General features: G+C 40.5%; 1 protein-coding gene across 4 annotated transcripts in view; it reads left to right on the top strand.

The window, feature by feature from the left end:
• The first annotated feature begins 6,123 nt into the window (after window positions 1-6,123).
• Window positions 6,124-22,739, top strand: part of tprb (translocated promoter region b, nuclear basket protein) — a 21,377-nt gene continuing 4,761 nt past the window's right edge. For 2 of the 4 annotated variants that reach the window (XM_080473576.1, XM_080473577.1), the window contains exons 1-41: window positions 6,124-6,286; window positions 6,619-6,723; window positions 7,009-7,082; window positions 7,180-7,276; window positions 7,352-7,455; window positions 7,559-7,723; window positions 7,840-7,932; window positions 8,019-8,099; window positions 8,684-8,771; window positions 9,619-9,759; window positions 9,882-9,976; window positions 10,153-10,350; window positions 10,430-10,537; window positions 10,639-10,859; window positions 10,944-11,104; window positions 11,300-11,442; window positions 11,860-12,008; window positions 12,098-12,260; window positions 12,806-12,940; window positions 13,033-13,173; window positions 13,332-13,500; window positions 13,755-13,921; window positions 15,023-15,175; window positions 15,293-15,409; window positions 15,854-16,057; window positions 16,219-16,406; window positions 16,510-16,657; window positions 16,862-16,999; window positions 18,410-18,541; window positions 18,664-18,794; window positions 18,902-19,103; window positions 19,251-19,400; window positions 19,523-19,721; window positions 20,073-20,266; window positions 20,397-20,470; window positions 20,578-20,774; window positions 20,882-21,163; window positions 21,260-21,402; window positions 21,520-21,600; window positions 22,065-22,244; window positions 22,361-22,510. In XM_080473576.1, the coding sequence (XP_080329702.1) occupies window positions 6,136-6,286; window positions 6,619-6,723; window positions 7,009-7,082; window positions 7,180-7,276; window positions 7,352-7,455; window positions 7,559-7,723; window positions 7,840-7,932; window positions 8,019-8,099; window positions 8,684-8,771; window positions 9,619-9,759; window positions 9,882-9,976; window positions 10,153-10,350; window positions 10,430-10,537; window positions 10,639-10,859; window positions 10,944-11,104; window positions 11,300-11,442; window positions 11,860-12,008; window positions 12,098-12,260; window positions 12,806-12,940; window positions 13,033-13,173; window positions 13,332-13,500; window positions 13,755-13,921; window positions 15,023-15,175; window positions 15,293-15,409; window positions 15,854-16,057; window positions 16,219-16,406; window positions 16,510-16,657; window positions 16,862-16,999; window positions 18,410-18,541; window positions 18,664-18,794; window positions 18,902-19,103; window positions 19,251-19,400; window positions 19,523-19,721; window positions 20,073-20,266; window positions 20,397-20,470; window positions 20,578-20,774; window positions 20,882-21,163; window positions 21,260-21,402; window positions 21,520-21,600; window positions 22,065-22,244; window positions 22,361-22,510 (6,012 nt within the window). In that variant the 5' untranslated portion in view covers window positions 6,124-6,135. Of the gene's footprint in view, window positions 6,287-6,618; window positions 6,724-7,008; window positions 7,083-7,179; window positions 7,277-7,351; window positions 7,456-7,558; window positions 7,724-7,839; window positions 7,933-8,018; window positions 8,100-8,683; window positions 8,772-9,618; window positions 9,760-9,881; window positions 9,977-10,152; window positions 10,351-10,429; window positions 10,538-10,638; window positions 10,860-10,943; window positions 11,105-11,299; window positions 11,443-11,859; window positions 12,009-12,097; window positions 12,261-12,805; window positions 12,941-13,032; window positions 13,174-13,331; window positions 13,501-13,754; window positions 13,922-15,022; window positions 15,176-15,292; window positions 15,410-15,853; window positions 16,058-16,218; window positions 16,407-16,509; window positions 16,658-16,861; window positions 17,000-18,409; window positions 18,542-18,663; window positions 18,795-18,901; window positions 19,104-19,250; window positions 19,401-19,522; window positions 19,722-20,072; window positions 20,267-20,396; window positions 20,471-20,577; window positions 20,775-20,881; window positions 21,164-21,259; window positions 21,415-21,519; window positions 21,601-22,064; window positions 22,245-22,360; window positions 22,511-22,739 lie in introns of all 4 variants that reach the window. The other 2 variants (XM_080473574.1, XM_080473575.1) reach the window with 1 other exon arrangement.

Genomic DNA, 22,739 nt, shown 5'->3' with positions numbered 1-22,739 from the left:
ACTCACCTACACCTAAACAACAAATACCCACTTAAGGTCCAGTAAGTGAGTCTCTGTTGTTTGGTTATAGTCTTTGTGTGTCCTACCATATTAGATCAGATTAACTTCAACATCAGCATGTTTAAACAGCTGACTAAAATGGTATTTTATCAATTTCCTTGTCAGTTTTATCGGCATTATATTGTTGAGATGATTCACTTGTTGCAAACATAATTGTATGGTATGCATTAGTAAGAGTATATTGTTTGGGATAAATTGCACGTTTTGTTTTAATGTCAAAGTTCAAAGACTAATAAAAAGTGTTAAAGTTGTTTCAGTGACTCTTTTTAATTGAATAAAGGGAGCAGGAACAGTGTGTCATCCTTCTTTGCCACATCTTTGACAGATTATACTTTTGGGAGAAAAAAAATACCTAATGCATTTCTAATATTCTACTTGTATGTCGGCTCCATTCATCTCTGACAAAAGAGCTTTTGCCTTTGAATTACTCTTCAAGCAAGAGTTACTTAATTGTGACATGCTAACACATATTTTTTCTGATGATACATCTGAGGACATGCGTGTGTAATTCTAAAATACCAAAACTGGCATGACGTCAATAGCCTCTGGCTGCATGGTAAGGCCTCACTTTCACACAGTAGCGTGTCTAAGATTGATCAAAACTTTTCCAAATCCTCATGAGGGAGTTTTTTGTGCAAAGAGAGGTTATCCTCAGATCTGCCCAAACATGCCAGCGAGGCTGGTTTCTGCTGGCCTGAACTGAATGTTTCTTTTTTTTTCTTTTTTTTTTTTTTTCTTTTTTGAACTGAATGTTTCAATATCAGCACTGGCACACAGAGCTCTCAATGCCAATATGAACTCATGAGACAGAAGTTAATCTCTGTATCTCCAGTCACACACCTGAAGCATGTGCAGTATGTGCAGCATTGTTCCGGCCTGGGTGAGTTCATGGAGGGCAGCATAGGCTGCCACAAGAGTCCTGGCAAAGAGGCAATATGAAAATATCCTCATACAAAATTACTCATTTGTGACTTCAAGGTAATAAAATAACTCATGTCCAACTTCACATTTTGCAGATCATATGACCTCCATCCACTTTATTACAGTAAAGAGACTCATACACTGTAATGTGATTCAGTTCACCAGCTTTACCATAACTTCGGCCTTTATGGAGGGAATATTGTTTTAGTCTGTTTGTTTGTATTGCTTGTTTGTGTGTGTGTGTGATGTGATATTGAGGAAGACTGCATTATATTGCGTTTTTAAAATTTTGGATATCCTGTTTATATATAGGATAGGGTCAACATATAAGAGTGCAGAACTTAGTAAACAGAGATCATCTGTAACATCTCTGGTATGTGAAGTGATTTACTATGTCTGCTTCTTTAGGGCCCCTGATGGTCATGTACAATGTTTAACAGTGATGAGAGTGTACGTCTGATCAGCGGCTGCTTGGAGTGCATGTGTGTTGATGATATGACATGACTGCATGTTCATCTGATCACTATCAGTTGAACAGCTTTTTTTTTTTGGTGTGTTTTTATTATGTTGTATTCTAATCCTGTGACATAGTGTTTTAGAAGAAGATGCTTTGTTTACACCTGTTTGCCCATAAATGGCTCAGTTATTTGGTATTTGGTAGTTTCTGTGTGACTGACACTCCTTTGCTGTACACGCAGGTGAAATATACGGGCTGATTGGGAGTGGAAACAATGCCATACCGGGAATATCTCCTCGTCGAAAGTCACAGAGACGTGCACACTATGAGGGTTTGATCTTGGCAAAGAGTGGAGGACACAGTGCAGATTTACAAACTTTGTTCCCTTGCTCTCTTTCAGTAATTATTTGTACGTTCACTTCAAATGTATTTCTTGCAACTCCTCTTGTTTTTGTATGTTATAATCCATAATTTGTATTTGTCATTCAATGTCTACTTCCACTAATTAATTTATGTTTTGTTTCTTTCTATACACTGTTTATTGGGTTCTCATTTCTAAATCATCAACATCTGCAAATAAATGCAAGATCTATTGAGTAACTACAGATGTGAAAAGTCAATCAAGAGTAAGATTAGACTAATATATAATCCAACAATCTATAAAGGAATAATGCCTTTCCAACCACTTGGAGACAATGAGGGAATATTTACCTGTTTCTGCTGAGAATGAGCAGCCAAATGCAAATAAGTGTACACATAGAGGCTGATGAAGATATGAGCATAAATCATCGTCTTGCATAATATTTCAGTGTGTGTGTGTGTGTGTGTGTGTGTGTGTGTGTGAGTGTATGTGTGTTTGTGTGTGCAGGGTTCACATGAAATGGATTTAGGAAAGCTCCACTTATTCTCAACCAGCCTGCTCTGACAAGTCAGTGAGCATTTCACTGTTTACATCAGTGTTTACATCAGTGTTTACATCAGTGTTTACCCCAGTGGTGACCACCTGACCCCACCCCCATTCTGACGTTTACATTTCCCCTTTGTTTAGACCGCTTCACTAATTGGAGAACTCGTGTTTGGAGAGCCCAGCTGTCGCGCTCTAGTTCACTCAGATAAAAAAACATTTTCCACTAAGGTGATGATGTCATGACACGGTAGTGGAGACCCCGGTTTGAGGCTCATTTGACCAAATATGGAAAACGGATGTGGAGGAGATGACATAACAACAACAGGCGGCTATTGCTTTCATCATAAATGAAAACCTATTTTAAGACCATGTTTGTACAGCATTAAAGTCCTCGTGACTCATTGATTTTAGCCATGCAGTGATTCTATAAATGTTGTTTGATTCATTCAAGCTTTGTGGGACTAAACATGCTTAACTTATAAAAACAAAAAACTACTTTTCAAAGAGTCAAATGCTTTGCAATCACAGCATCAAGTATGTACCACAGAGGACACTATTGTTATCGGTAAAACAAAACCGAGGTGAGTAAATCGCAAACTGAGAGTCAAGTAAATGACGCAGGGATTAGAAGTAGAATGGATAAAATGACTAACAAAGTTGCTGCCAAAACAAAGTCCCATGTATATAAGTCTACATTTGGTTTGTTTGTAGATCTTGGTTGGTTGACAACATGAATCTTACCTCAGCTATCTAAAGCACGATAATACTTGTGTTCAATGCCTCAAACAATTGATGCTGTTTTTTTACTCTGGGGAGAGAGTAGAATCTTTTCCCATCATCAAAGTTCGACTGAACTAGTGACACAGAAGAAGCATTTAGATATTTTAATTGAGGAACCTTTAACTTTTGGACCTCATGAAACCCTAGTAAACGAAGCTTAAGCCCAAGCTAGGTTTCTGTTTCAGAACCAAGTCCTGTTTTTCCGATGCTGCAAGTAAAAAACTGGTCGAGATCACCATGGTCCATTGTTTGACTATGGTGATCTGCTGTACTGTATATGCATGCCCCTGCCTAATGCTTGCGTGGATTGGACACTGTGTACCATGGCTCTTTGAGGTTTGTCACAGTCTGCAAAGCTCTTAACTCACCATTGAATTTTATATTTGCAGAGTTCAGTGGCCCTCGATGACCATGTACTCAGTGGTACAATTTTATATATCAATCCGTCCTTGGCCTGCTCCGTTCTTATCGATGTGGCCATATTTCACTCAAAACCAGCAATTAAATGACATCCTTTTATTGGCTGTCCCCAAGGTTCACACTGAACTTGGCGAACAGGTTTTTTTTGTTCTCTGCTCCTGGAGTCTGGAATAATTTGCAGGCTGAATTACAGCTACAAAAACTGATCCCGATAGAGAATTTAAAAAATGTGGTGAATGGCGTGGAGGCAGATTCTATTGGTGTGTAACTGCTTTCCTTCTTAGCCAATTTGTGACGTTTAAGCCTTCCTTTGCTAAATCATTGCTGTGTATTTTATAATGCATGGGTTTTATAAGGTACTTGGTTTTTCTTTATAAAGTATCCGTCCATCATCTATACCGCTTTCTTCTGTCCAGCTTACCATAGATGAGGGCAGGATACACCCTGGACAGGTCTCCAGTCTATTACAGGACAAACATACAGAGACAGACAACCACACACACTCACATTCACAACTAGAGACAATTTAGGATCACCAATTAACATCACAGGCAGGTTTTAGGACTGTGGGAGGAAACCTTAGTACCCCAAGGAAAACCACGTGCACGCAGGGATGACATGCAAACTCCACACAGAAAAGTATTTGAAACCAGGCCTTCTCACCGTGAGGCAAGAGCACTAATCACTACACCACTATATAATGTATGTGTTTGGTTTTTTTTGTGTTTTAATGTTTGCTACATGTAATTGTAACTTAGTGCTGCTGAAGCCTTGTTCAGGGCTCGTTTGAAAAGGAGATCCTACAGTCTCAATGGGACTCACCTGCTTAAATAAAGGTTAAATAGAGAAATGAAAGAAAAGTTATTCGCAGTGTTCTGACAAGTACTGACAACACACAGCATTGCTGACTCAGAATAGGAGGTTTTCTTTGTTATGTCCCTTTACATCTTGGTAGGCAGGACATTTGAATGTAAGAAATTAGCTCCCCTGCCCAAGGCAGGGAGTATGCCCAAACACTTCTCATGCTGTCTTTTGTCTCTTAGAGGTATCATAATGATTAAGCACCAAGAAGCCACTAAGGTATCTGTCAAAACTGGTCCTGACAGGGTCTAAATACCTGCCTGGCACAAGATACCAGGGGTGCAGTTAATTAATGACTGAAACTGAAACTGTAACTGTAACTTTGGAAGTATTCATCACAGATAGACAAGAGTAATTGAACCTTGAAGATGATCAACTTGACTGAAAAGATTGCTCTGAAAGATTCTGGACAGTAAATCTTCTGGAGGTTTAAACTACAAGAAAACAACTAAATCACAATCACAAAGACACATTAAAAACTTAAAAACCACACAAAATAATCAGGAAGATATTGATTTTGTCTCATTTGTCACACATAGTACCCACATAGTGGGGCAATGTTGAGCACTTATGCCTCACAGCGAGAAGGCCAGGTGTTCAAATACCAGCCTCAAAAATATGCATGAGGTTTATTGCCCCTTGATGTGGATCTGTGTGAATTGGCTCCACTGCCCCGCGACACTCAACAGGATAAACTGATATGGATGGACGAACAACAAATAATTTGAAGTTTTTAAATGAGAGAGAAAGCAAGCATGGTGCATTAAGGGCCAGTGGTCCTGAATGAACTGTTTAAACCAGAGGGACACAAATTGTCCACAAAGTAACAGAGACTTTGCTCTCACCTATAAGCCTTGTGTTACAATGGCCCGTCGCAGTAGGTCCAAAATTAATATTAACACCTCTACTATCAGTAATGTAACTTGAATAAGTTACTGCTGGTCGTACACGAACTTTTCATTGAGGTATAGCTGAAATTACACAAAAGTTGTTCATGACATAAGAACAGACGTCCTGTCTTTTGGAGTGTGTTGGTGCCATCTGCTGGCCGTGGATATACAGTGAACGTCACAGATCAATAAAGAAGAGTATTTCTATATTGAAGGGAAGAACATTATTACTTATTTTGAATTCAATAATAAGTATAATATATTATATTGTTAATCTCTATATGTTATTAGGAAAATTTGGTATCCATGAATTTGAATTAAAAAAAATCTACCCCTCAACCATTATACAAGTTGTGTTTGGTTGAGGTTATCTTTTCAAATCTTTAAGTTAATTACCAATTAGAAATGTATATCAATGATCAATATCCACACAGAGGTATTCAACAATTAATCTGTCACATATACAATTCTCATTTTACACGAAATATCATTTTGAAATTTGCCACAGTTTTTTTGTTTGTTTGTTTTTCTTCCCTTATCCACGTCATATTACTTTCAATCATTTTTGCTCTTTTCGTGTAATTGTAAAACTTGTTGCTGCTGTTTGTTTGTATATTACAAACTTCAAATTACGTTTATTTAAACAAAAAGTATTTCCGAAGGCTCGGGAAATTAATTTTTTAGTCCAGTGGGAGAAACTATATATTTACGATTCTTAAGAAAACCACAAGCATCACGACAAAACCGAACATGTGCACTGGAGAACTACATTTCCCACAATCCTCCACGAGCCATCTAAAATCCCCAGCTCGCCCTCTGGTCTGGACACTGTGGGAAAAATGGCGGCACTACTGCTGCAAGAGTTGGAGGGCGCAGAGTTAGCAAAGCTACCTAAATCCGTCCAGAACAAACTTGAAAGAATACTTTCAGATCAGCAGTACGCGATTGATTCGCTCAAAGCACAGCAGGAGCAGTTCCGTGTGGACAGCGGTGAGTTGACGGCTGTTGTGTTGCGAGCTGGCGCCGCTGAAGTGTTTGGTTTTGCTTCCCATGCATGATGGCTTTAAGTGAACATGGCACAGTCAAATTGTGTTTTCAGCGCTCTTACATGCCAACCTCACTTTCTGTAAACTTATCAACGGATTGGGGAACATGCTCCGTCTTTCACGTGAGGCTGAATGGTCACTTAAAGCGGTAACGGGTCGTTAGCTTCACGGATGCTAACATGGCTTTAGCTCCAACAGCTCCATGTGACGTCAAATAGTTACGATTGACATTTTCATCAGACAGATGTTTATGACGTCTAATATTCGTTTTCACAGAGCAACAATTCTTTGAAAAAGTGAAACAACTTGCCCAGTCTCAGGAGGAATTTTTATTGAAGACCCAGGAGCACGGTACTCTGAAAGGGGAATTTGCCAAGCTTGGTAAGGATGAAGTTCATGTTGTTTTACACACAGGACTAACTTTTCTTCACCAATAGATTATTTTGGTTCGATACATTGTTTTTTAAGCCCCGCAAAGGTCTGGAACTCTGGCAGCTTAAGCGACATAACAAATATTCATGCATGTGCATCTTGCCTTTGACCCAGACTGAGTTAAAATGCTATCACTGATTTGTGTTTACTCTCATGTTTCGTCTGAACCTAACTAGTTTAACTTTGTCTTTAGTGAGATGGCAGTAAATTATCTTTACTAAATCCTTCTTTTAGAGGAGGAACTGAGACTTTTACGGGAGAAAAACAGGGAATATGATTCTGCACAGGAGAAGTTTTCATCAGAGCAGGTAAGGCAACTCAGGTTTTTTTTGTTAGGCCATCAGCAAATTTTCAGATATAATACATCAATTGCAGTGATTAACGTAGTCTTTTGCATTTGTTTAGACTTCGCTTTCAAAAGCTAAAGAAGAACTGGAAGGAGAAAAGCGTGAACTTGTGCGGACACTTGACTGGAGAGCTTCGGAAATCGAGAATTTAAATGGTACGGTCACAGATTCATTGGTGTTTTGTTTTTAACATGGTGTGGCACTCAGGTTATTTTCCATTGCACTTCCAGATGATGTGAGGCAACTCAGTGACAAAGTAATGGAGGCCAGTACCTCTAAGATGACCCTACAGGTGAAGTTAAATGAGCTTGAAGCAGCTGAAATCAGCATTAAAGTGAGTTATATGTTATTTTCTCTTACTGTTTAGTGTACAACATCACTTTATTTGCAAAATGAAATAGCAAATTAACGGAAAATGTGATTGTGTGCCATTCCAGTACAAGGAGAAGCGTTTGGAACAAGAAAGAGAGCTGCTTCAAGGCCAGATATCTTGGTTGAATGATGAGCTTAAGTCCAAGAGTGAAGATCTCCTTTCCTTGTCCCGACAAAAAGGCAAAGAGATCCTGGAGCTCAAATTCATCTTGGAGAATAAAGAAGATGAGGCAAGTTACTATTATTACGTTACATTTAAGTACAAATGACGTGTGAAAGCAATGGGAATAAAGCCACGTGTTTGCCCCTCTGTGTCTTATTGATTGTGATTACATTGTGATTACAGTTGAATACATTCCAAGAGCAAGTGGCCAGTTTGAAGACTTCAAATGAGCATCTTCAGAAACAAAACGAAGACATGATCGGCAAACTGAAAGAAGTATGTGTGTTTCCAACTATGCTTTTTAGTTGTACTCTGTATGAAGTGTTGCCATTTAAGTGAAAGACTGAATGTACCTTTCTTAGGCCAAGGAGCAAAACACCATGATGAATGGGAAATTCAAAGATGAACTGAATGCCAACATAAAGCTTTCCAACTTATACAAGGTATGTATATATGCTAAACAGAATCCTTTCAGTGCATCCACAAAACGGATCAATGTTAACAGAATTAATTTATCGTGCACAGAATTAAATGAATAAAAAACATTTCTACTTTTTCATTCGAATTCAGGCTTTTTATTTATCTAGTGTTTACAAAGTGATTGTAGATCTTTTTATGCTTGGATAGTACTCTTGGCACATTAATCCACGTAGTAGCCCAGGATGAGAGCATCAATGTTGACATAAAAGATAAACTGAATAGCTTTTGCATCTTCCTTGATTTTCTGGACAATAACAAAGAAACAATACTGTGAGAGTGTTTATTACATCACATACCAGTGGAGTGATGCAGCTTGGATAACTGGTAAATGAAAAATATAATTTCTGAAAGAGATGTGATAAAACTGCAATGGGGTTGGTATGGAACTGTCTTTGTACTTTAAATACATAACATGACTGCAAGAGTCCCTGCTCTCCACATTTGTCCAGCAAACCTAATGCTATCGAGAACATAGTTAGAGTTATTATTTTATTTTAAATACACGATCGTAAGGTTATTCTTTTTTGTGCTTTTAACTATCTCACAGAGAGAAGCGGCAGATTCCGAGGCAAAAAGTGAGGAGCTGAGTCGGGCAGTGGAGGAGCTGGATAAACTACTGAAGGATGCTGGAGAAAGTAAGGGGCAAAGACGAAATGGTCTTGGACTAATATAATTTTTTACTTGAAATTAGTGCTGTCAATCGATTAAATATTTTTTTACTAATTGCGATTAATCGCATTGTTTTTCTACTGAAGACTGGAGCTTGTATTGGATATTTATTCGGGGGAAACCACGGGATCAATGTCGACTCAACACACGGAGACTATATATAAATTCAAAGACTATTATATATTTATATATAACATCCTTTTAGCTTTGCTTAAATACTGTTTCTCTCCAAGATTAGCTAAATAATAAATACATTAATTAATTAATAAATATCTAACATAAGTCTGGATTTTGTTAAAGAGTGCAGGTCCACCACTTTGAGAATTTGAATATTTCTAGAGACCAGGTTGGAAAGTTATTACATGGGGAGGGAGGGAGAGGGAGAGAGAGGGAGACTGCAAGTATTTCCTCCAACTTTAGCTCTTTGGTGGATACGAGTCAGCCAACATGGCAACCTGCTGTTTGCTGCAGAATTACTTCTGTGGTCGTTAAATTCGTCTTTACACAGAGTGGTAATGACTTTCACTTTCTCAATCAGCCATCAGGTAACTTTTTAAAATGAAACTTTCAGCCTTAATATTATTCCTGTTAGATAGATGCTGCACATGCGGATGCTGCACATGCGGATGCTCCTGTAAGGGAGTGTTTAAAAACGGAAGTAAACTAAACTGCGTAAAAGAATTTTGAACGAGTTAAACGTTTCAAATCAATTCATTAAATTAATGTCTTAATAGACATAAGTTAAATTTGTGGTGTTCTGAGTTCTATTGTTTTCCAGTTGTTAAAAATTGTTTTGTTTTTTCTTCATTTCAGCCAACAAAGGTCTTGAAGAGAAGTTGCAGGAAATTAATAGCACCACAGACAATAGTGTTGCAGAGTTAAAGGAAAGAATCCAGAGCCTTGAGAAAGAACTGGATAATGCCAATGAACTGCTGTCAAACTTAAAACTAAGAGGTTGGTTGTGTTTTTGTCTAATCTTTTCTAGAAAATCTTTTGTATTTTTTGTGACGGATTATGTTGCAAGTAACCTTTTAGTTTACAATGTTATAATATATTCTCTGTTTTCTTCCCTCTAGGTCCTGTTGGTTCTGTGTTGACAGAGGAGCAAATGACAATGTCCCCAACAGCAGCTGCTATATCCAAGATTAAACCTGGAATGCCGCTAGCAGAGGTGTGTAGCATTATTTCAGTTTCAAACATCAGTCTCCCTCATGTAACTATATACATCTTCAAAAAAAAGTACTTTGCAGTTATTTACTTGCTTGCAGAATTTTAAATGGGTTTAAGTAACAGCAAGATGGAGTTGCTTTCTTTCTTTCTTCTTAGTTTTAAATCCTGTGTTTTCAGTTATATACAGCTTATGTAAGTAGCCAAGAGCAGCTGCAGCTGGAGCGACTGGAGAGCAAGCGAATCAGCAAGTATCTGGATGACATTGTGCAGGAAGTGGAAGCAAAAGCCCCCATACTCAAAAGGCAAAGAGATGAGCATGAGCGCATGCAGAAGTCTGTGGCCAGTCTTTCTGCGAAGCTCGAGCACGCTATTAAGGTATGTCTAAAGCTACTGGGTGGTTCTTGTAAGCTTTTACCTGCATTCCTAAGTTGTTTTTGTTTCTGTTGCTTTCAAGGAGGTGCACCGTCTGCAGAATGAGGCTGATGAGGCCAACAAACGCTCCTCTTTTCTGGAGAGGGAGAACCAAAGGAATGAACTTCAGCTGGGTGACCTGGCTAAGCAGGTGAGATTGTTCTCTTATTCATCAGTCTTGTTATTCCTGTCTTCATTCTTTCCAAATAAAATCTCCAATTATCAAATGTGTCCCCCCCCCCCCCCCGCCAGGTCCGTGTGTTGCTGATAGAGCTGGAGGAGGCACGTGGAAATCACGTGATCCAGGAGGAGGAGGTGAGCTCTGCTGACGTTAGCAGCACATCCGAGGTGATCAGCCAACACCTAGTAACCTTTCGCAGTGTGGTGGAGCTTCAGGAGCAGAACCAGCGTCTTCTCGTCGCTCTCCGTGAGCTCAGTGACACGCAAGAGAAAGAGGAGATCACTTGCAAAATGTTTGTTGGATTTTGTTCTTAGACGTGTTTCATTACTAAGAAATGATGACTAAACAGTGGTTTAAGCAAACTTTACTGTCTCAGGCCTGAAGAGCTCGAGCAGAGTTTGGAGAAGGCCCAGTCTGAGCTGGAGTTGCTGAAGCAACAACGCAGCCTGCAGATTAAGACAACTGAGTCCATTGTGAGGCAGAGAGACGTGTACCGTGTGCTTCTGGCTCAGGCAACTGGGGTCAGCTTCCCACAAGGTAATTCACCATAAAAGAGAGTGCAATCCACAATAGTTCACTATTTATGTACAGAACTTGCTTTGTGTTGTCTGTGCAAATCACAAGTAAAGGGTCTACGTTTGAAGGACCTACTTTTAACTTGAAGGCTCTCGTCATTAAAGGATTGATTAGTCTTATTTTGATGGCATTTCTGTCTGAACTCTTGACCCCCAGGTACCCCACCGGAGGAGATCTCACTTTCCTCTGCCCAACTACGTTCACCTGCAGCCACTCCGACTACAGCTACGCCCACTGGACTTGTGTCCATGACTACAGAGACTACTGAGGTGTTGGAGGCAAGGGCAGCTTTACGACAGGTGAATATCGAATTTTTGCAACCGAACCTCGACGTGCTGATAATTTAAAACGGTCAAAATTCTCTAACAGTGCCACTGCTCCCGTGCCACTGCTTAATTCATGTAGTCATTACAGGTATCAATGCATGTGGAGCACTGACCAACCTAAGCATAAATCCTTTCTCAAGCTTTCATTGCCAGCATTTGAAGAACTGATTTAATGGGTTCCCATGATGTAAACCTAGCCTGTTAACTTTTTTAAGTTTAAATCATTGCACTTTGTTGCTGGTGTGGGCTACTGATCTGCCTGCCAGGATATCTAGAAATCTAGTTTCAAAGAAATCCTCTCTTGAGCTTTAATTGTGAATATTCAACAATGTTGAGCAAAAAAATTTTGCCATATTGAAAATTATTAAAAATCTGTGATTGTCTTTGCAGTTGCAGGAAGTGTTCTCCACCTATAAGACAGAGCGCATGGAGAGTGATAAAGCAATGACCCAGCAGATTGAGAAACTGCAGGAGCAGCTCTCTGACCTTCGCTCTCAGAATGCAAAGATGTCCACCCAGCTAGAATTTGCATCCAAGAGGTATTATTCTGATACATAAGAGGATCAATAATCCGCCTATTGATATTATTCTGCAATGCTGAAAGAGATTTCCATCTTGCGTTTCTTAGGTATGAGATGTTACAGGACAATGTTGAAGGCTATAGAAAGGACATTGCCACCCAACGAGAGAAAGGACAGAAGATGGCTGCTGCCGCACAAAAACTTGAACAGACCATCCACACTCTGAATGAGGACCTGAGAGCTGCCAAGGACAAACTCTCATTGGCCGAGGTATGCATTGACTTAATCCATTGTGATCTTTCTCTTGTAAACACTTCTGATTGAGCCACTCTATTTAGAATAGCGGTTGACTGGGAGTAAGTGTTGTAACCCCGTTTATCATTATAGTCCATATAAACGGCACATCAGATTACTTAACTCTGTTGGAGCTGTTACTCGTTGACGCTTAATGAAGTTACCTCAAGAATAATGTTGTGTCAAAGTACAACTGGGTATGCTTTTTAACATTATCAGCGCTTCTGAAATATATACTGATTATTCAGGCTGACAAATCAATCTTCAAAACTACCGCGTGTGCGTCAAAAATGGCCTTTGCCACATTGCAGAGCACTGTGGTCTTGATCCACTTGGGGAATAAGAGATGATATCCTTGGAGCATCTTAATGTCAGCGTGATCACTTTTATACAGTGTTCATGTAAACAGGATAAACCTATTCCTCAACTGGGAAGAATTCAATCATATTGACGAAAAAGGGACTATCTAAAAGCTGCTTGTCTTTGAGGATTGATAAGACAAACTTGTTGCATCTTTGTAGGGATCTGCAGAGAACTTGCGTAAGGAAAGAGACATGCTGAAACTTGTGGAGTCCAGGCTGAATCAAGAAAAAGACACTTGCCTCAGCCAGCAACAGAGCCAAAATCTATTGCTGACCAATCTCCAGACTATCCAGGTAATTTGAACATTCTTCTTCAAAGGTTGTTTGGAGCAATACGTCCTTGAGTGATTATTACGAAGCCTAAAATATCAACTGCTGTCCTGTAGGCCACTCTTGAACGTTCAGAGACTGATACACGTCAGCGTCTCAAGGGCCAGATGGAAAAGCAGGAGCGGGAGATCTCACAACTTCAGAAGAGGCTTGAGAATGAAGTGGAACAGCGCCATCTACTCACCAGAAACCACGAGGTAAGCATTATATCTCGTGTGGGTTTGAAATAATTACTGCCAAGATCATAAGAACTGTTGTGTTATAGTCACAAGTGGGGCCAGAAAACAGGCTTAAACATCATGCTTATAACTAACAACAGAAGTATTTCACATTGTAACTTTATTTGTTTTCACAGATTCAGTTAATGGATGCAAAGAGGCAGTTGGAGACACAAGTGGCCTCACACCAGAAAACCAAAGAGCTACTGAATGCTGCTGAACTGGAGCTCAACACATTAAGGATGCAGCAGGGCAGCATTCAAGCACGTCACAGCCTGGGTTCACCATCGACACCCATCATGAGAGGTGGCAAATAATACATGTATTAAGCATTTAAAGCAGCAGGCTGATTTGATACACCTACACCTATTTTATAAAATCCCAAAACTTTAAATTTGTGGTTTTATTAGTAGATTTATTCATTCAAATAACTACATTGCTTCTAAGATCTGTGTTTTTTCAGTACATACACTTAACTAAACATTTTTTTTATTAGCCCAGTATGCATTGTCCCTTCTTAGTTTTCTATGGTGTGTGAATTTGTTTTATTTTGTTCTCAGGTCTACAGAGTTCTGATCAAGACCGAGAGGTACTACAAGGTCGCCTGCAGGTGGCTGAAACCCGAGTGGAGGAGCTCGTAGAAAGCCTCAAGGCAACCACTTCCACCATGGAGCAGTACAGAACCATGGCTCAAAGCCTGGAGGAGTCCCTGGACAAAGAGAAACAGGTTGGAGATGCAGGGATAACACAACTCTCCAAATGTTATACTAGCACAAAAAGAGTGGCTGAGATTCTTCACATTTTTATATCTGATTCGTGGATCTGATCAAATTGATATCAAATGCTTTTGCGTGTTACTCGATCGTTTATGAGATTCATAAGACAAAAATCATACACTTCAGATGTAATGTAAAGTTGTTTCTGGCTACTAAAGAAAAAACCCCAAGACAAAATTTTGAAACAAAATTATTTATGTGACTAAATAAGAACCACGATTTTTATGTTGGCAAAAGAGTTGTGAAGTGGAACTTAAATATGATTAAGTTGATCAAAATCTATAGTTGATTAGAAAAGTGAGTACCGCATTTATGGTTTAAGGCCCTGTTTACACTCAAACCTTTCAAGTGAAAATTTAAATTGATTTTGCATTTTAAGGTGGGTAAAGTTTCATGTTTACACACCAAAATTCTGAAAATATACCCTTTTACACAGCAATGGTAGAAACTCTGAAAATGTTTTCATGTTAGGCCATTAGTTTTGTTTTTGTTTGGTTTTTTTTTGGAATAAAACCATGCGCGCAGAGAACAATATGCTATAAACATTAACAATTGGGAGTACACGAACATTCGTATGGACAGATGGCCAAACTGAATTGCAATTCCAGGCGACACTCGGCTATAAAACTACCAAGTCCCAGGAGTATACGGATTGGGAGTCATGTCACTCTCGAAGCCGCAATTGTTGCATGTGCAGAAGAAGTCGCTAATATAGCCATAGTATGCATCCGCAAGTCGCAGCGTTTCCGCCGTCTTCAGTGGGACGGAGCTTGAGCGTTTGTAGAAAGTTGCGTTTTTGCCTGTTTACACGACTGAGTTGGACCTTTTTCAAAGTTCTGTCTGGGGAGCCGTTCTTAAAAAGCTCTGTTTTCAGTGGCTCCAAGCACTGTTGTTGTGTAAACAGACACCCAAAACAGAAAGAAAGATTGTCGTGTAATCGGGCCCTAAATTTAGTAAGCTTTAGTGATATAATTGCAAATCTAGTAGTCGGTGAGGTTTCCAAAGATGAATTTTGTATGACCTTTATTTTTTTGTGAATGCTTGATGACCAGGTAACTGAACAGGCGCGATCATCCATTCAAATGCAAATGAATGAGGCCCAGGAGCAACACAGGAGGCTGCAAGAGAAACTTCTGGAAGCAGACAAAGAAAAGCAAAACTTGGAAGAGCAGAAGAAAGCAGCCATTGCCTCGCTAGAAGAACGGGTATATAATTTAAAATCAAGCAAAAATGAACACTGTTCTTGTAGTTTCACTTGCATCAGGCTTTTCAGGGATTGTATTAATCGTTTTTGTTGGTGGGGGTGGGTTTCTCTGTTGTAGATAAATAATCTAAACAGAAGCTTCAGCAATGCCCAGGCTGATCACCAGGCGGCGCTGCAGCGGCTGGCAGTAGCTGAAGCTCAGCAGCAGCAGGCATTACAGGACAGCCAGGAACAGGTAAGCAGGTTCAAATGAGTTCAGCCATTGCTAATATTCTACTTCTGTCCTGAGCTGGTGTCACTTTGTTTTTAAAGACAATTGCAGCAGATAATTCTTTACAAAGGGAAACCCACGTCTAATGCTTATATCCCATAATACCCATAATCCCACTGAATATTGTAAATGTTACTGCTGCTACTATGTGTATTTTTTCCCCATCCTGGTTATTTTCCCCGTTCCACCTTCTATAACCAACTCACAGCGTGACAATGCCTCTCCGTTTCACATTTGGTGAAACTTCTAACTGTGTGCAAGGTTGAATAACTTGAAGAGCCATGGGTTCAGTCTTGCGCCTTAGTGATTGATGCATGCCAACGATTTTATGATTCATTGTGGCAACAAATGCAACTCTAGTTACAGTTTTCACAACCTTATTATTTGAAATCCTTTCCTTTCTCTAAGGCTAAGCTGGCAGCTGAAGCTCAAAACAAATATGAGCGGGAAATGATGCTGCATGCTGCCGATGTGGAAGCCCTGCAGGCTGCTAAAGCACAGGCCCTCCAGGCTGTTGAGTTCAGACACCAGCTGGAGGAGAGAGCTGAGAGGGTCAATGCTGAGTTATTGATGGCAAAACTCTCATGGGAGGAACAAGAAAAGATCCTGAAGGTTAGTTTCAAAGGTTATTTTTCAAGGTGGTTCATGACCAAATACAAAATCCAAATCTCAGTTGTTGTTTTTTTCAATCCTAAAACGTGATCATTGCAAACAAAAAAACTTTCTTGTAATTCACTGGTACGTTGTTGCTCTTGCTACGTTATGTACATTAGGAGGAGAAGTCCAACGTGGAAAGCTGTTCAGAGGACCTACAGAGACAGAATGCCCTCCTGCATGAGCAAATCCAGGCAATGAGCACCAAAATGGCTCAGAATTTGCAGCGTGCAGCCAGTGAGAAATCACTGAACATCTCATTAATTGAAGAGGGCAAATCTCAAGACCAGCTCCTGGAGATTCTCAGGTAAAATGTTTTATCTTGGATCATTCTAATGACTTCTACATTTGTGTTGTTGGTTAACAAAAAGAGGTTGGTCATCTTTTACCATATTTTCTTTCTCTCAAAGATTTGTACGTCGGGAAAAGGAAGTTGTGGAATCCCGTTTTGAAGTCGCCCAAGGGGAGAGTTTGCGTTACCGTTTGAGGATGGAGCACCTAGAACGAGAGTTGAAGGAGTCCCAAGATAACCTGAATTCTGCAAGGGAGAGGATGCTGGTAATTTTTCATCCTTGTAGACTCACTGATCTTTGATGCATCCCAAAATGAACAAGGTTAAATTGCTGTCGTGTGGCGGTTTCTTGTTGGCGTTTTGATTTTGCTTAATGAAACATAAAAACTAATTTGGTAAATTGCTAAAACCTGACTAGCTAAGTGAAATACGATGGCATATGACTAACGGCCAATGTTGCTCATTGACAGGTGACGGCAAAAACCCTGGCTCAGCACGACGAGCTGATGAAGAAGACTGAAACCATGAATATCATAATGGAGACCAACAAGATGTTGAGAGAGGAGAAAGACAAGATGGAGCAAGAACTGCAACAAACTCAGGCTAAGGTACAGTTTCCATGTAACCATTAATGTTTAGTGAAATAATTAGTAATCATAGTTCGCTTCTGAAGTATGCTCTTCTTTCATCTATCGCTACAAATTAAGTATGTGTTTTATATATATATCTATGCATTCACCATTCAATCCTGATTTCTGTTTGTTTCAAGTGTTTCAAGTCAGTTTTGACCTGAATCATGTTGTGTTGCATTATAACTCCAAAATGTACCATTTCAATTTACTAATTTATCAGCTGATTATTTATCAACTTTTTTTTTTTTTTTTTTACTTAATGCTTGTATAACAATTTTTTTTACTTGTATCATAGCAATCATTTTCTCTAGCGTCATAAACATCCAGATTTTTTAATTTTTTTTTTGCTGTAATACAAATATGAAATCTATTCTACAAATTATGACAGAGTGCTTGGTTGAAATGTTTTCCAATTTTTGAAAACCGTTTAATATTCAAAAATGCAGCACAGAATAACGTTAGTGTTCCCGGTGACCTTTGATTTAATTTACAAACCAGTACAGAGAGAACTTTACAATCCTAGAGGAAACACTGCAGATACTTCAATGATATTAAACACCACCTTTGGCCAATGTGCCATTCACCAGCATGATGTTTAATGTGCACTTAAAAATTCACTTTTTTCATTCCATCTGTAGGATTTAGTGCACTAGTTGATCTTTCCTTTACGTCACAGGAGAAGATCATTATTGTGCAAAACAAGGCCTTTTTTGAGCTGTTCTATATTATCCAGTCCCTATCGATTTGCTCCTGTCCATTGTTGGAAGTGCAAACCATTAAATCATGTGTGAATTCCCTGCCCTCTGTATCCACTGGTAATTCTTTTGCCAATGTTTAATGTCCACTTTCTATGTTGGTCTCTTTATTCGGCCAAAATGCAAGATCACTCAGGTGTCTGATCAGTCTCTGGTCCAGCCCGCTCAGAGCCCGTCACCCCCCACCCCACCCCACCCCACCCCGCAGAGCAGTGCCGATTCTCTCACGTTAAGTTTTGCTTTCAGTTCACATTGAAGCGGACCTGCTGCTACTTAAACTGGCTTTTGTCGCCATAAAACTGCCTGTGTTCAGTCTCTTCCACCGAGCGCACCCCGAGCACAATTTGGAAGTTGAGTCCCACCCCACCCTGTGCCTAGGACAGACGCTGCGGCCCGCCACTCCCAAATGAATGTAGAGGAAACACTGCAAGTTGTATAAAACTGGCAGATTTATAAATATTTCAGATTTATGTTGTGTTCAAATGTCAGACGTGTCAGGCACTCATGGAAACTTGTAAATTGGTCAGAATTAACGGGAACGCAACATGAGACTTAAATTAGTCCGTTTTGAACATTTTCTCTGAAAATGTCTTGTTTTTTTACGGTTCCTACTCTATTCTTGCATTTCCAGGTCCAAAAACTGGAGTCGGACATCTTGCCATTGCAGCAGGCGAACACTGAGCTGAGTGAGAAAAGTGGCATGTTGCAGGCTGACAAGAAACTGCTGGAGGAGGAAATCAAGAGGTGGAAGGTTCGGGCTCAGGTCAGAGAGATAAAAATGATATCTGCAGTCAATCCAAGAGAAGACTGTTCTGCTTTATTTAAACTTGTAAGACTGTTTTGTTTTGTGATTTGACAAGACTCATTTTGATCATGTTATTTTAGCATTTGGTCAGTCGACAGAAAGATTCGGATCCAGACGAATACAAGCGTCTGCATTCTGAAAAAGAAGCGCATGTCAAACGCATCCAGCAGCTCACTGAGGAGGGCGCCAGATTTAAAGCAGAGGTGACAAGGTATGCATATGCTCAGTTCAGCAGAATATTGAATGTTTAATTTCTGTCTTCATCAGCTTTTCTAACAAGCCATTAATTTCTTCTACATTTTTCTTTTCTCAATGAAGAGCAAATAATCTTACAGCATCGCTCCAGAACCAAATACAAAACTTGCGTGACAATATGACTGATGAGAGAAATGACATGAGGAAGGAACTAGACGCCAAGAACCAGGAGCTCCAAGAGAAAGTACGGACTATCACCCAGGTCAAGAAGATTGGACGGCGCTACAAGACTCAGTATGATGAGCTGAAGGTGGAACATGACAAGGTATGGGGTGTTTTTTTTATACTGTTTTTATCTAAAGTTTTCAGTAAAAAGGGCAATATTGTGTATTTTGTATCATATTAACCTTATGACATCAGAATCAGTCCAGTTCTCGTTTGAGGTTAAGCTTTTAAACCGTTAATTCACCAGCTTGTAGCCGGGGCTGCAGCAGGCCCATCCCAAGAAGAAGAGGCTCATCAGGCCTCAGTAACTCAGGAACTACACAGCCTGCGAGATTCTCTGAGTCAGGCAGAAAACAGGACCAAAGAGCTGGAAGGACAACTGGAGAACATCAACACGGTACAGAGCAGCACATTAGAGCAAAAAAGCTTTATTGTTAAATATTCAAAGAGGGCAAAGAAGAACAAACTGCTCAATATTCCAAAGACAGAGGCTTGACAATGCTGTAATGCTTTCTGCAGGTGGTCACAGAGCGTGAAACTGAGGTGCGTAATGCCCAGGAACAATCGTCCAGACTGCAAACAGAGCTGAACAGGCTGAAACAGGAGCTGCAGGATAAGACTTCCCTCGAGGATTCACTGAGACAGCAGGTGGCAGAAAAAGAGGAAAAGATGCGGAAAGCTGTTGTTTGTGCAAAGCAGAAGATCAACCAGCTCATGGGTATGGGAATAACTTCACATCTGAATTGTAACAGCAGAATTTCTAGTTTAATGGATTAAGATCAAACTAATCCATAAATCTCTCTCTCTCTCTCTCTCTCTCTCTCTCTCTCTCTCTCTCTCTCTCTCTCTCTCTCTCTCTCTCTCTCTCTCTCTCTCTCTCTCTCTCTCTCTCGCTCTCTCTCGCTCTCTCGCTCTCTCGCTCTCTCGCTCTCTCTCTCTCTCTCTCTCTCTCTCTCTCTCTCTCTCTCTCTCTCTCTCTCTCTCTCTCTCTCTCTCTCTCTCTCTCTCTCTCACATATATATATATTCTTATGATTTATTTGCATCTCGTCTTATAATTTCATGTCAAGGTAACAAAGACCAGATGCAGAAGGAAAATGAGGAATTGAAGCAGCAGCGTGAAGAACTTGAGGTACGAGTGAGTGCTCTCAAGTCTCAATACGAGGGCCGTCTGAGTCGACAGGAAAGGGAGCTCAGAGACCTGCGAGGTCACCAGGAGAGACAGGAGCAGAGAGATGAGCCACCCGAGGCTGGTCCGAGCAAGGTGAGCATCTGTTTAAAAAGTATGCTTGAGAGACACAGCAGAAATGCTGGTTGATTAAACCAATTTCCGGTTTTTAGGCATGCTCAATGTAGTCATTGTTGATGGTATCATTGTTTTCTTTTTGTTCTAGACTCAAGAACAGCAGAGAAGCACAGAACAGAGGCAGATCAGTCTGAAGACTACCCCAGTGGTGGACAGAGGGAGGTATGCCATTTCACGCAAAACTAAAATTACCTGACAAATATTACTGTTTTAGTTCACTTTGCTTTACTTGACGTAATATGATTGTTCCCTTTCCTTGTCTCGGTCAGCACAAGCACATCTGAACCTCCAACTGCCAATATTAAGCCAACCCCAGTCGTGGCTTCAGCCAGTAAACAGCCCGTCAACCCTGGGAACAAACCCACTCCAAGAGCAAGCATCAGGCCTATGATCACCCCAGCTACTGTGCCCACTCCAACACCCACTGCTACGGTCATGCCCACCACGCAGGTGGAGACACAGGATGGTAAGCGCAACTGCTACAGATTTGAACTTTGATGGGATGAATGGTTGCAGCATCTGTTCACATGTTCAACAGCTTGTGAAATGTATTTATCTTGATCTCTTTGACAGCCATGCAGTCCACTGAAGGCCCACCAGTAGAGCATGTTACTGTGTATGGCAGCGCCAGCGGCTCAGTGCGCTCCGCCAGCCCCAATGTCCAGACCACTTTAGCCAGTCCTATGCTGAACGTGCCGCAGACCCAGACACAGGCCACAGCATTTGTTCAGCCCACGCAGCAGCAGAATGTGACCCACTCAGAGCCAACCAATCAGGAGCCTGTGGTGATGGAGGCACCGAGCTCTCAGGTGGAGTGGCCTTCAACTTCCTCCACTTCCTCTGTGTTTGGCACTGGTAAGAAGTAGTGCATCGTAAAACTGATATTAGATTATAGAAAACCATAATAACGCTATTTGGAAATTGTAAAGTTTAATAGTTTTTATGGTATAGTTTCAGCAACACCTGGAACTTCAACAATGTCGAAGAGACCTCGTGAAGAGGAAGAGAGCAACACCGTGGTCACTGACAGCGAGGCAACCCAAGATGACACGTCCAGGGTTCCCATATCGAAGAAGCTGCGCATCATCCAGAGAGTGGGTCCAGGGGTGAGGAGGATGGGGACATCAAATAGAAAACTGTCAAACATAAGTCTTGTGTTGAATTCAGTAGAAATTTGCATTGAGAGGCAAACCTTTGTTTGGTTTCTTTAGGAGGAGGTGCTCACTGAGGACAGTGCTGAGGCCGAGGGGGTGGTGCCAACAGACAGTCAAGATGGTGCAGAAGCAAGCCAGGTTTGTCATTATATGAACCAAGCACATTGAGCCATCATTTTAAATGCACGTCTTCAATCTTACTCGTGATTGTTCTTTCTTTGAATCTATCCTAAAGATAAAGTGTAGAGTTTAAGGGCACACTTTGTAAAAATGTTTGATTATACTTCAACTCCCCTACTGCCTCCTCCTGCAGGTCAAAGGCACTTTACAAATCATAAAAATAAAACTTTTTCATGTTGCAGTGTTAAGTCAAATTTGGCAAGCATTTCTTTGTTTTTGCCAGAAAGGATTAATACATGAATAGTTTTCTGTAAACAAACCAGATTTTATCCTGTGCAGTTTTCCAATTTGATATGTATTGAATGTAGCCTACTGGTAATGGCATTACCAAAAAAGTACAAGAGTTCGTAAAGTTTTTCTTAGTATACTGTTAGATTTGTATTGTGCGCATGCTGATTGTTGCCCATTGTTTTGTCCTCCAGGCAGAAGATTTTCCAGCACTGGAAGGAGGAACTGAAAGCGCAGCTTCACAGACGATGACGATGGACTTTGAGACACAAAGTGACACTCTTGACCAACTTCAACATGAAGTAATCGTCATAGTAACAGACACCGAAAGTGAAGATGACCAAGAAGAGGAGGATGAAGAGGAAGAAGAGCAGGTGGGGGTTGTTTTTTTGGGGTTTTTTTTAGTAGAACTTTTTAATGAAAAATGCCAACAGTCACCTTGTGTTTAGAATTGTGTAAATTGCCAATTCCTGTCACTGCTTTATCACAGGACTATGAGGATGAAGAAGAGGAAGATGAAGAGGAGGAGGACGATGAAGAAGATGAGGAAGAGGATGATGGTGGGATGGGAGAGGCAGGAGAGGACAGCAATGAGGACAGCGGAGACCGAAACCAGGCTTACGAAGGAGACGAAACAGAGGTGGGACTACTTGTGTCACAAACTCCCGGTTCCACCGTTGACCTGCTCGCCTTCATGTTCACCCTCAATATTCATTTCCAGTATATCTTAACCCTTTTCACACTTTCAGTCGAGAGTTTGCCCTCCCTTTCCAGTTCATACACTCAGCTTTTCCACACTGTCTCGTTTAGCTGTCACTCACATTTTTGCCCTGTGTTGTCACAGTCTGTGTGCAGGTTGTGTCTGTGTT

The sequence above is a fragment of the Lipophrys pholis genome (assembly GCF_963383615.2).
Source record: "Lipophrys pholis genome assembly, chromosome: 10".
NCBI classification, from domain to species: Eukaryota; Metazoa; Chordata; class Actinopteri; order Blenniiformes; family Blenniidae; genus Lipophrys; species Lipophrys pholis.
Note: the sequence above shows the minus strand (reverse complement) of the source record. Positions and strands in the feature narration are given on the sequence as shown.